Raw genomic sequence first — 13,887 nt, forward strand, 5'->3', positions numbered from 1 at the left:
TGAATATGTTCCTGGTGGATTGATGATGCTTCAGTTTGTTAAACTGACCACTTACAAAAATACAGTCTTGCGTGTATTTCTTGAAATAGAAATGCCACTCTATAACTTATCACTATTAGTCCTTATTTCCTGGTATTTATCGTGTCCTGTGAGTCTTGTAATTTTCTTTGACCTGCGCTGTGGTTTGAAACATTATTTGATCAGTATTCTCAATGAGTCATTTTATCCACATGTATTTAGTTAATTTTTTCCTGCCTGTGTTTATATATACTCTATAAGGGAAAGGAAGCCTGACTGCTCACAGCTGAGTCTGGTAAAAGAGCAATTAGTTTCTATCAGAGCCAACAGCTGTCTGTAATGAATTCTGAATTAAAATTACGAGCAAAGAAAAGAATCTAGCCATCTGCAGGAAATGTGAAAATATTTTTATAACCCTAATAGCTGAGATCTGGACAAGGGTATTCGTGAGATTTCCCAGCTGTACCTACAGTGAATTCTCGAATAGCCTCAGACACAGAATGCATAGCATCAATTTTGGCTGCTTAACCTCTTTGGCTCCACTTGAACCAGCCTGTATTTTGATCTAAAGTAGTCAGCATGAAAGCCTTCCTTTGTCAAAAAAGCATTTTTCTGTGCTTCCAAAACGAAAATGTAGCCGCAAAAATAGTCCTGTTATCTTTGCACGGAGTCCTTCCAACCAGTGTTCCATTACTAAAATACCACCCCTCAAAATGAGTAATCATGGTTAACTTGATTTCCCCCTGTCCTCAATTGTTCCTTTCAGCAGAAGATTGAGTTGCAGTGTTGGTTTACATGTGGCATTTTGGTTGTATTACCATTTCACATGTTGTAATTCAGAGCACAACCCTCCTGATTCTGTTTCCAATGTTCCTTTAATGTATGTTTTGGCCCTTCTAACAGCAGCATATCTCAAAATTACGGTTTGTTGAAAAGGTGAAATGATATGGATATAGAAGCCACAGTTTGGAAATGAAGCAATATGCCTTGCATATACAATGGCCCAGCTTCGGGCACTAGCATTTCCAGGTACAAGATAGGAGGCGGTGGGATGGGTGTCGATCAGAGTAGACAGCAGCTGCCTTAATAATCTGGTAAGTAGAATGAATAAATGAACTGAGCTAGTTGGATCAATTGTCCAGTTTGGTAGAATACAGTGTCATGAAATTCTACTCCAGGCATCCCCAAACTGCAGCCCTCCAGATGTTTTGGCCTACAACTCCCATGATCCCTAGCTAACAGGACCAGTGGTCAGGCATGATGGGAATTGTAGTCCAAAACATCTGGAGGGCCGAAGTTTGGGGATGCCTGTTCTACTCCATATGGATCCAGAGCAGATTCCAACATATAGTTAGCAGAGTAAAAACTTAAGCACGTTGCAGGATTCCCCCAAAAATAGACCAGAGGCAATTAATATTTCATCTAGAAGAACTTTACTGCTACTGGCGGCAAATGAGCATAATGGCCTTTCCCCTCAAAACACCTGATTCAAATCCCGCCATTGAGTTTGAGCTTGTTTAATTGCTACACATGCATGCATACACACAGGTTAAATGATATTATAAAGCAGTGTTCATTTATGACAAATATCTGTGCTATTGAGGTTTGTTGTTTCCTAGGGTAATAATCTCCACTTTTAATTTCACAATGTTCTAATTAGCTATGCATCATCATTGGCTTCTAAATTAGAATAATGTCTCTTTCTGCTCCCGTTTTAACCCTCTAAATAGCTTCTAATGATAATCACTTACTTAGAGAAGATTGTCATAGCTGCCAAGTTATCCCTTTTTTAAAGGGATTTTCCCTTATGCTGAATAGGCTTCCTCGCGAGAAAGGGGAAAACTTGGCAGCTATGAAGATTGTGCCTCTCTGATGCCTAGTCCCTTTGTTGATTAGAGCTGAAATGTAGATTTAGGATCCCTACAAATTATCATCTTTTCCATATAAATACAGTTTTATTCATTGATCCTTACAACTATTTCCTTGCAATTTTATATCGCACATTCAGTGTATGGTAGCTTTTTCTTTTTCTTTTGGAGAATTAAAGCAGAACTACAGAGTAAATCGGTGGGGCTCAGAAGCTCACAAGGCTAACCCATGAAATTAGCAGCTGAGGAGAAATTTGAAGTCAAGTCTGAGTCAGGTATAGCAATCTGTCTGCTGGGTGCCTTGACTCTCAAGAGAAAAATCCTCATATTTTGTAAAGGGCATCTTTTGTCAAGAAATACATGGGGATCTGTGCCTCTTCCTCCCCTATAGCCCAGTTGGAAGTAAACACAGCAAGGCAGAAGAGAGGCATTTCAGCCCAGCAATAAGAGCTGTAGCAGTGGGAATTTGTCACTCAGACATCACAAAATGTGCCTCGTGGCTTATGCGGTAATATGCCATCTGTTGATATCACAAATTGCCTTGGTCTTAAAAAATATTCTAGGAAGGATAGAGGACTTTGTTTCTTGAGGATTAATCGCTCATTCATTTATTTCTGCTCTCCCTGAAGCCAAGAGAGATTTCCACAGCCTTTCTTAAGATGGGTGCTTAAGCCCACTTTACATGCCGCCTTGGTAACGTGACTGCCACTAGGACCTAATAGATACCCATGTGGTTCAGGCTGATTAGAACCACACTTGAGAAGTGCCTCGAAATGAAAAGTTGCCCAAGAGTCATCATACCTTTTGATCCCAAACCTTTTGATCATCATACAAGCAACATAAATGCATGGAGAGACAGTTCACTAGATGTATAATCAGTGGTCTAAACCAGCGTTTCCCAACCTTGTGCCTCCAGATGTTTTGGGACTACAACTCCCATCATCCCTAGCTAGCAAGACCAGTGGTCAGGAATGATGGGAATTGTAGTCCGAAAACAGCTGGAGGCACAAGGTTGGGAAACACTGGTCTAAACCACTGAGCCTCTTGGGCTTGCCCAAGGTCGGCGGTTTGAATCCCCTTGACGGAGTGAGCTCCCATTGCTCTGTCCCAGCTCCTGCCAACCTAGCAGTTCGAAAGCACATCAAAGTGCAAGTAGATAAATAGGTACCACTCTGGCAGGAAGGTAAATGGCATTTAGTTTAGTCCTGCTAGCCACATGACCCAGAAAGCTGTCTGTGGACAAACGCCGGCCTGAAAGCAAGTTGAGCGCCACAACCCCATAGTCGCCTTTGACTGGAATTAACTGTCCAGGGGTCCTTTACCTTTTTACTTTGATCAGTAAATTGGGCCTCAATCTCTCCATGAATGGAACCACAGAGATGGAAGGCAATAAGTAGTATAATCTAATTCAACTCCACATTCACATCTCCTGTACGTGATTATTATGGACAGTTATTTTTTCCCCCGCATTGGAAATCTCGTAACCTTAAATGACTGTGATTAAGCCTGCTGTGTATAGTACTTGCTTCTTGTATTAGGTACAATTAGTTCCCACTGATTTGTCTAATATAAAATTACCTTGTAAGCATTATCTTACCTTCCTGCAGGTATTGTGCGGAGGAAAGAGATAAGTGCTGTAAAGTACACAGCACTCTGCAACAGATACTTACATTATTCCCACTGATTTGAACAAAACAGCTATTGTTGCATTACACAACTTGCCCTACAGTACAGAAGCTTTCCCTGTCATGTGACATGCATCTACCTTGCCCTGTTCTTGCTGCTTTATTCTTCAACTTCTTACTGTTTGTTGGCTTGGGTACCACTATACACGGGGCTTCCTCAGTGCCAACAATCAGCCGATTGTCAGCTTGAGGAATGAAATCCATGAAACAGAAATTTACCATGTCCTATTGAAAGTGTTTCTGATGTAACATGTTGATTCTGAAGCAGTAGACACATGTGACTTATATGACATTATATTTTTACAATCTTCCTCCCCCAAGTTTGGAAAGATTAGAAATTCATTTGATCCAATTCAGCACATTAAAGTGTTTGTACCAACCTAAGATATGCCTGTGTTATCCAAAGGTACATGTTGTGTGCCTGGATCAAGCAAAACACTGAGATGCGCAGAGCCTACCCCCTTTGGTTCCCCGGATATTTCTGCCTTCCTGCATGCTGGCCTTGCATATTGCAAAATGCATATTCAAACCACTGTTGCCAATTGTATGCATATTGTTATCTGCAATTGCTTTAATTGTACACTGTATTCCCACCTGAAAAGCATGGACAACTCTCTAAGCAGTATAACACAGATCTGAATAACTGTTGTACCTAACGGCCAATATAAGTTAATCACACTTAAGCCCATTGATTTCACTGATGTGAATCAAAAAGCAGTCCTCTGAGTAATCACCAGGAGAATTTTTTTTAGCCATTAAGCTTCCTTATTCAGTGGAATAACAAAATAGCATTGGGCAATAAGGTAGCAGCTCCACTTGACAGCTCCTTTTTTTTAATGCTAAGAATCTGTGTCACCCATAACGCTGTCACCAGCAGTCGACCAGTCCTTCCCTCCACCATCAAACTCCCAATCTATGTGTCGTTCCTGTTACTTTGGTCTGAGGGCACATGATGCAACTACCTTGCCGAAGCGAATAATAATAATAATAATAATAATTAATAATAATAATAATAATTTATTTTTATACCCCGCCCATCTGGCTGGGTTTCCCCAGTGTCTGGACAGAAGACCACCTAGGAATCTCATGTATGCCACTTTGAGTTTAATAATAATGATGATGATAATGATAATAATTTATATCCTGCCCATCTGGCTGGATTTCCCCAGCCACTCTGGGCAGCTCCCAACAGAATATTAAAAACACGATAAAACATCAAACATTAAAAACTTCCCTAAATAGGGTTGCCTTCAGATGTCTTCTAAAAGTCAGATAGTTGTATACAGTGGAACCTCGGTTTATGAACACCTCGGTTTATGAATTTTTGGTTTATGAACGCCGTGGACCCATCTGGAACGGATTAATTCACTTTCCATTACTTTTAATGGGAAAGTTTGCTTCAGTTTATGAACGCTTCAGTTTATGAACAGACTTCCGGAACCAATTACACCCATGTTTCAGTTTATGAACGCTTCAGTTTAAGTACTTCGCGGACCCGTCTGGAACGGATTAATCCACTTTGCATTACTTTCAATGGAAAAGTTCGCTTCAGTTTATGAACGCTTCAGTTTATGAACAGACTTCCGGAACCAATTGTGTTCATAAACCGAGGTACCACTGTATTTCCTTGACATCTGATGGGAGAGTATTCCACAGGGCGGGTGCCACCACCGAGAAGGCCCTCTGCCTGGTTCCCTGTAGCCTCACTTCTCACAGTGAGGGAACCACCGGAAGGTCCTTGGAGCTGGACCTCAGTGTCTGGGCTGAATGATGGGGGTGGAGATGCTCCTTCAGATAGACTGGGCCGAGGCACTGTACTAGCACCCACAGAGCTTCATTCTTAAGAAAAGCACTGGATATAAGTATACTAAATATGAACATAAATACTTGTATGCAGTGCTATTTTTCTAGAAAAAGAGGTGCCGGAACTCACCATGAGCTCCTCCTTTGTTCTCTTAGAATGGCAATGGCGCCCACCTGAGAGGTGCCGGAATTGAGTTCCAGTGAGTTCTGGCTGAAAAAAAAGCCCTGCTTGTATTCCCCCACCCCCCTTCAATAAGTTCCGGGTAGCTTATGGTGCAGGTTATCGTCACAGTAGCATTGTTACTTAATTTGAATGAATATCCCTATAAAACTTGAATACTTTCGGTGTGTAGAGCACAGGAGCTACTGTGAGTACTCTGCTTTTGTGTAAAAATGGTGCACTTTGTTTTCTGATTACAACAATCTTCCTAGCAAAATTGCTCTGTTTTTGTTTTTGGCACTGTCGTTTAATTTACCATATAACTTCTCCATAAACTCTGTACCTTTCCATCAGCGCTTTTTTTGTTTGTTTGTTTGTTTGTTTCGTTCTGTTTTTATCACAGTTGCTTTATGTACTCAAACCTCAAAAAACGGCAGTCTCTATATATTCCAAAGCCGCAATATTCAATCGGATTATCCCCTGATATATGTCAAATATGTCCTGAATGATTTTTGGCCCATATTTTAATATCTTTGTTCTTCCAAATAAATGGCCTGTGAAATCTCGTAATTACAATGGCTTCCCTTGCCAGATCACTGAAATATCAGTTAAGGGTCAGCACTGTAATAGCAACAAATTAATCAGAAAAGCCAGTCTCCCAGCACAACCACACAATGCCTTCAGTATGGAATGGCCCCCCGAATGCCTCTTAATTTCCCTTTTCTGCATACTGTAGCTGTATCACATCATGGGACATTAAGCATATTTCAACTCACAGGACTGACTCAGTTGTGTTTGCAGATATTGAAAACAAATGTTGGAACTGGATGAATGATAGCACTGAAGCAATAACAATTTCCTAGTAGGCATGCTTGTTTAATGGATTGCATAGTCTTTTGGCTTGTAAACACTGCAATTTCTTTTGCTAACTGAAATAAAAAGATTCCACACACACACACACACACACACACACACACTGTTAGAGTTTGGGAGCAGTCTTATGGAGTAAAGTGAATGAAATGAAGTTGTTACAAGAAGTAGAATAACTGTTTGGCCGCAGCTGCAATGGTATATTCACATCTGTGGGGCTTTGCTATATTGAACACAGTGGAACTTACTTCTGAGTAGACGTGCTGCTAACATTCATGACCTAAGCCCCCACCCTGAGAACAGGCTTGGATCCAAACAATATGCATCAAAACTTTTTTCCTTCAAGTTGCCTGATTAATTTCCAAAAGTAACGCAAAACTTGTAGGTTAGAGGCATGCAAACTTTTGAGCATCATGGAACTCTTCACCAGACAGAATGAAGAGTCCTGTGAAGCTCTACATACTTCCAAGAAAGCTGATCAAATGAACTTTTCATTCCTATTCTATAGAACAAGGGTTGTTGTTGTTGTTGTTTAGTCATTTAGTCATGTCCGACTCTTCGTGACCCCATGAGCACGCCAGGCACTCCTGTCTTCCACTGCCTCCTGCAGTTTGGTCAGACTCATGTTGGTAGCTTCAAGAGCACTGTCCAACAAGGGTAGGGAATCTTTTTGGATCTGTGGATCAGAAACTTATCAGGCTTGCAGTTTCCCAATATCAGGTGTTTTTGTGCATCAAAGTCCTAATGCTGGGACTTCAAAGCACCTCACTAAAATGGGGAGAGAGAAAATATTTGATTTTACAGGGGTTTCAATGCAGATCCCTTCCAGATTACAAGGGGTTTGCATGGAACCCCCTGCTAAAATGAAGTCCTCCCTTCGTTTTAGCAAGGAGTTGAATGCGAATCCCTTTCATGTATCAGGAAGGGGTTTGCATTCAATCCTGCCAAATTTAGCAGGACTTATTCCCCCTGCCTATCAGCTGACATAACCCACCCATCAGAATTATGTCAGCTGATCAACTAGTGGACATGGTGCTGAAAAAGCAGCCTTGCAGTCCAAACTGGCCTGCAAACCGGAGGTTCCCCACCCTTGCTATAGGCCAATACATAAGCAAAAAACAATGTGCACACACACACACTAATACATGCATAATGTTACATGCTTTCAAATATGAGATAAGACCAAAACATCCATAGCATAAGTAATTTTTTATATTTTACTAAAAGATTATAACTGCTTGTGCACATGCAAAACACATTCTGACAGCTCTTGAAAATTGTGATCAGCATGTTTTTTTGTAAAAAATTAAACCACAGAGCATTGGTACCCAATTTGGACTACACCTCCCATTATCCTTGACCATTCACCATGCTGGATGGAGCCGATGGGAGTTGGAGTGCCTGAACATTTGGAGGGCCGTACATAGGCTACCCGTTACATAGAGTTTGGCATTTCGTAAGGCAGATCTCCCCCTGCCCCCTCTTTTGCTCTAAGATTTTCCGGCTAAACGTAACAAACTTAACTGCTTAGGGCTTAGTTTGTTCCTTTTGAAGGAACAGTGCTTGGCAACTCAGACAAGGAAAGGCTTAGATAACCCAGAGATTCCTTATCAGCTGTACTGTTCATGCTGTGTTTGGGACTCAGCGCTATAGAAATGAGTTAGGGAGGGAAGCAAAATGCACATCAGTTATTATCACCATGCCACCAAGCTCAGCTCTGCAAGATCAAAGAGACTTTCCTACTCTTTAAAAATTCTAATCCTTCAGTTTAAGTCATGCACACCACAACAGTGATGGTTGGGGGGGGGGAATCAAAACAAGCATTTAATAATAGAATCCTAGAATAATGAGCTAGATAAGAGAAATGTGGGTTGCTTGGTTGACCTTGGTGGTTCTGACAAAAATGTATACGTACCAATTTCACATACAAATAAAAGACAAATTAATTCCTTTATCTAATTTAGTTAACAAAGCAATACTGCGGACTGATCACTCTTGATTGAACTTAAATGTCAGTGAGCTTTGTTGTATAGAGTTAGAAGAAAAAATCTTTCTTTTTGAAATTCGTTAACAAAAGGGGCATCAGATATTTTTGTCTTTGCAGGTTTAGTGGGTTTAAGGGATGTTATTATCACAGATACAAAAGACGCTTTTCCTCTTTTAATAAAACACACCTTAATTGTGGGATTTAAATTGGCCACTTTTGAAGAAAATTGTAATAAAGCCACATTCCTGAGTCATGGATTTCAGCCTCAAGCATGTTGTAGGGAAGTCAGCAACAAAGGTGATTGGAGAACCCCTGGGAGTATCATGGATCATGTGATCCTGGTGTCAGCTTTTCGCCTGGTGATGTTGTGTCTATGTAGCATCCTTTCAGAGAATGAAAGAAAGCCCTTTACTCTGCACTTTTCCCAGTCTCTTAAACACATACAGTGGACACTTGGGTCAGGGGCATCGCAATAGGGGGTGGGGTGCCCCAGGCTCTACTCTGTGGGGGGCAGCGTGGCGACCCCTCTCCACCTTGACCGATAGCTGCCGCTACCATGGCAGCGGCGCGACCACCATCGCAGAGGCCCTGGTGTTGCTGGCCTCGTCCCTCACTTCTTCCTGGTGGGGCAGAGGCAAGGGGCAGGCCAGAGAGCAGCGGCAGCCACTGAAGCCCCTCGCCGCTCCGCCTCCGCCTGAGTAGGAAGAAGCACAAAGCGGGCGGCAAGCCTATCCATAGCGCGCTTTGTGCTTCTTCCTACTCAGGTGGAGATGGAGCATCGAGGGGCGTCTCCACTGACGCCCCTCGCTGCTCTGCCTGAGCAGGAAGAAGCACAAAGCGCACTACAGAGCGGGTTGCCAGCAGCGGTGCTCCAGCCCCCGGATCCGAGGATCCCTATGCTAGAGCGGCGGCACCAGCAACCCACTCCATAGCTCGCTTTGTGCTTCTTCCTGCTCAGACGGAGCGACGAGGGGCGTCAGCGAGCTACGGAGCGGGTTGCCGGCGGTGCCGCTCTAGCATCAGGATCCTCAGATCCGGGCGCTGGAGCACCGCCCCTGGCAACCTGCTCCGTAGTGCGATGGACGCCCTGCCCCCCGGCGGGGTGCCTACAGGTTTGTCGCCCCAGGCAGCCAGAAGGCTAGCGACACCACTGACTTGGGTTGCAAACGTGATCCATGCGGGAGGCACGTTCGCAACCCACTGCATTCACAACCCGCAACACTGCATCTGTGCATGTGCGGGTTGCGATTCGGCGCTTCTGCGCATGTGCAAAGTGTGATTTAGTGTTTCTGCACATGCACGAGCGCTGAAACCCGAAAGTAACCCATTCCAGGACTTCCGGGTTTGGTGCGGTGCGCAACCCGAAAACACGCAACCTGAAGCGGCCATAACCTGAGGTATGACTGTATTTTCACCCCTTGCCAAGATTTTCATGGAACTGAATCTCATGAAAGATTCAAAAATGCCCAGTGCTCAGGGCACCAAATACATGCCCTGAGCTCAGGAAGCAATTGTTGCAGTGTCGGACAACAGCAGTAGTGTGAATCAAATATTTCAATCTCTTTAGGTTTTATTTGGTTAATTGGAGTAAAACCCGCAATGTGTGGTAAGGTGGAAAATACACTCGGTGATAACCAATTAGTGTAAAACTAAATCCTTAGTGGGATGGAAACAATGTTCCTGCGGATAATAGCTTCACTGAGGCACAGGAAACTGAGGTGGTGCTCCAGAAACCTGCTAAAGGGCAGGAAACTGCAAGAAGGAAGCAGCTGAAGGGAATGACTCATGGTTTCAGTTGTCTCTGTACTCATGCACAGAGTATGGGAAACAAGCAAGACCAATCTGAGCTCTTAATATAGGGTAGCAAATAGGACCTAATAGACACTACTGAAACCTAGTAGGATGAGACTCCTGACTGGAATGTAGAAATGGAGGGGTATGATCTGTTAAGAAGGAGTCGACCAAACAGGAAGGGAAGGGGACGAGTTGTATTATATGTAAAGGATGTGTACACTTGTGAAGAAATCCACAACATAAAAGGCAGATTGAGAGTACACGGGTAAAAAATGTAGGAGACCTTACTGTGAGTATCTGCTATAAACCATAGCTGCCAAGTTTCCCCTTTTCTCGCGAGGAAGCCTATTCAGCATAAGGGAAAATCCCTGTAAAAAAGGGATAACTTGGCAGCTATGTATAAACCCCACAAGCCAGGCTGAAGACTTGGATGATCCCTTGCTACAGCAGATTACCAAACACTCAAAAAGGACCCAATTTTAGTATATGTGCTGCCGAAGCAAGCATGATAACAGAGTGGGAGACACTTATGATAGAGTACTTGCAACTACGGTAGCAAAACTGATGGGAAGAGTTAGAGGAGTTTCAAATCAGAAAATATATGGAGAATGGAGAATATTTAAGGAATATTAAGACTATATTGTACAAATAATACCATACTAGCAGAATTTGAATGATACCTGTAAGTAAAAAAATGTAATAGGTATCTTTTTGGATTATATGAAAATAATATGATATAACATAAATCTGTGTGAGAAAACAATGACAGTATAAACAGTATAATGAGAACGGTTGGAAGTTTTATATCCATAATTTTTATTTAATTGTTATTTGAGAAGATGCAGTTTCTTTTTGTATACAGTTTTTTTCTTTCTTTTCTTCATTTTTACTTTCCTTTCCTTTCCTTCTTTGTTTCCGCTGTAAATGATCTGTATTTTAAACCAATAAAGATTATTAAAACAACAATAACAACACTCAAAAAGGAGAGATAAAGTAGTCATGGGAGACTTCAACTAGCACAATATCTGTTGGAATTCAAACTCTGCCAAGAATGAAAGGTCCAGCAAACTCCTCCATTGCCTCGCTGACAATTTCATTTCGCAGAAGCTGGAAGAAACAACAAGGGGACTTGGTCCTCACCGACAGGGAGAAACTGATCAACCAAGAAGTATTGAGACCCTTGGGAGGAAGTGATCATGTCCTCTTAGGTTTCTTGATACAAAGGCAAGGGAAACCTGAGTGTAGTCAGACATGCACTCTACACTTTAAGAAGGCCAATTTCAAAAAGCTCAAGGAACTACTGCGTGAAATCGCATGGTCAGAAATACTCAAAGAGAATGGAGTCCAATGTGGATGGGAGTTCCTTAAAGGTGAAATATTGAAGGCACAAATGTTTAGAGAGCTTACAGAGGAGCTGAGATTTAAGTATAAGAAATGGAAGACAGTGGAAATCACAAAGGAATAGTATACCGTACACAGGTAGTGCACGTCCCACCCCTGCGTGCGGCACGCCCGCCCCCCACGCCCGCCCCTGCGCACAGTTGCAGGGTGAATGTCAGGTGGGCTACAGCTCAGAAAATAATTTTTAAAAAGTTTTTTTCAACTATGTTTAAAGCAAGAAGAAGAAGAAGCAAATAGGAGAAGATGGAGAAATGCTATTGGGTGACTACTCAACACCCACTTTGCCTCTGTCTTCACCTGAAAGGACAGCAGTGCCCAATCTGGTGTTAAAAGAATAAATGATAAAAGGCGGGAGCTGCAGCCCAATATAGGGGAAAGGGTGGTAAAGGAATACCTAGCTACTTTAAATGAATTCAAATCTCCAGGGCTTGATGAGCTTCACTGGAGGGTACTAAAGGAGTTTATGGATATCAAAGGCTCTGTCTATAATCTTTGAGAATTCTTGGAGAACACAGGAGGTCCCTGTGGAGGTTGTCTCCATCTTCAAAGGGTGGGGGAGAAGTCCTAGGTAACTACCAACCGGTCAGCTTGACATCAATACCAGGAAAGGTCCTCAAACAAGTTAGCTAAACAGTTGGTCTTTAAGCACTTAGAAAAAGATTCAGTGATTACTAAGACCAGGCGCGTAGGAAGGTAGGGGCGGTGGGGGCAGTGCTTCCCAAGCGGCGCGATCCCAGGGGCACCATCGCGGCTGCCCGTCCCGCCCCCAAAACGCACGTCCCGCCCCAAAATGCGTGACGTGCCCCTGCACACGGCGCGCCCTGCCCCCAAAACGCATGCCCCGCCCCTGCGCACAATGTGCCCCGCCGCCAAAACGTGCACCCCGACCCACCCCCAGAACGCGCACCACATCCCTGGGGGCACCGCACCTACTCTCCGCCCCCGGTGGTGGAGCATGAAGCTCTGCCGCTGACTAAGATCCAGCATGAGTTTCTGGAAAACAAGTCATGCCAGGCAAATCTCTCTCTCTCTCTCTCTCTCTCTCTCTCTCTCTCTCTCTCTCTCTGACAGTGTTACAAGGGAAATGCTGTGGACATAGTGTAACTTGATCTCAGTATGGCATTTGACAAAGTCTGCCATGGTATTCTTGCAGAGAAGCTGGTAAAATGTGGGCTGGGTGAGATTACTGTTAGGCGTATTTGTAGCTGCTTGACTGACCAAATGCAAAGAGTGCTTACTGTTGGTTCCTCTTCATCCTGGAAAAATTCTACAGTTTTCTACATCCTTCCAATTCTACAGTTCCGTGATTCTATGACTCACTGTCACTTGCAAGCAAAGGGCTTTCCCCCATAGTACTTCCATAGTGTTGGGAGCTGCTTCTTTGTGACATGATTCAACAGTAGTCCCATGAGCTACTGCATGCTTGAATGGGGTGAATTTCATGGAACTTTCCAACCCAGATCTCACCACAGGGAAACGACTCTCACGAGACTGAGCTATCTTGAGGAGGGGACCTGGTTATCAAAAAATACCCTGAAAATTAACAGAACCAGCATGTATGTTAGGAAGCAGTAGTGCTTTTTTTGTAATGTGGGGAAGAAGAAAAACTGCTCATGGTGGTCAATTTTTACACCCACAGCACAATTTTTATACCCACTTGTATCAAGTTATGAGCCCCTTGCTTTTTCCTTTCCCTTTTTTGTTTTTACTGAAAAACGCACTGGAAAGCAGGATCCATTGCAATGCATGATGTATGTTGCCATGACAGTATGTCAAGAAATGTCATACTGTAATGTTTCTATCGCTTACACGTATCTTGTGTTTTGTTTTTCCTTCCCCCTAGTGCTGGAGTTGGCAGGACCGGCTGTTTCATTGTAATAGATGCCATGCTAGAGAGAATAAAGCATGAAAAGACTGTAGATATTTATGGCCACGTAACACTAATGAGAGCCCAGAGGAATTATATGGTTCAGACGGAGGACCAATACATCTTTATCCACGATGCACTGCTTGAAGCAGTGACGTGTGGAAATACCGAAGTGCCGGCCAGGAACCTGTATGCATATATTCAGAAGCTGACACAGATAGAAGCAGGAGAGAATGTCACAGGGATGGAACTGGAATTTAAGGTACTTTGTATAATGGGGGTTTCCCCGTGCGGTTTTACAGTGGAAACTGTTTTATTGGGGTGGGGTGGGGGAAATTAGACTTGATTCCAAATGGGTTCATGTGGTTTGGTAGATTTCCCCTATGAAGATTAGCAACAGTCTAAATTCTAGTCGTTCTGCTAGGGGGTATGCG

At 43.1% G+C, this 13,887-nt stretch overlaps 1 protein-coding gene across 5 annotated transcripts in view; it reads left to right on the plus strand.

The window, feature by feature from the left end:
• Window positions 1-13,887, plus strand: part of PTPRD (protein tyrosine phosphatase receptor type D) — a 370,596-nt gene that overhangs the window by 331,914 nt on the left and 24,795 nt on the right. For all 5 annotated transcript variants that reach the window (XM_088659060.1, XM_060268731.2, XM_035140525.3 and 2 more), the window contains one exon: window positions 13,430-13,715. In XM_088659060.1, the coding sequence (XP_088515186.1) occupies window positions 13,430-13,715 (286 nt within the window). The remainder of the gene's footprint in view (window positions 1-13,429; window positions 13,716-13,887) is intronic.

The sequence above is a fragment of the Zootoca vivipara genome, chromosome 15 (assembly GCF_965207765.1).
Source record: "Zootoca vivipara chromosome 15, rZooViv2.hap1.1, whole genome shotgun sequence".
In the NCBI taxonomy this organism is placed as follows: domain Eukaryota; kingdom Metazoa; phylum Chordata; class Lepidosauria; order Squamata; family Lacertidae; genus Zootoca; species Zootoca vivipara.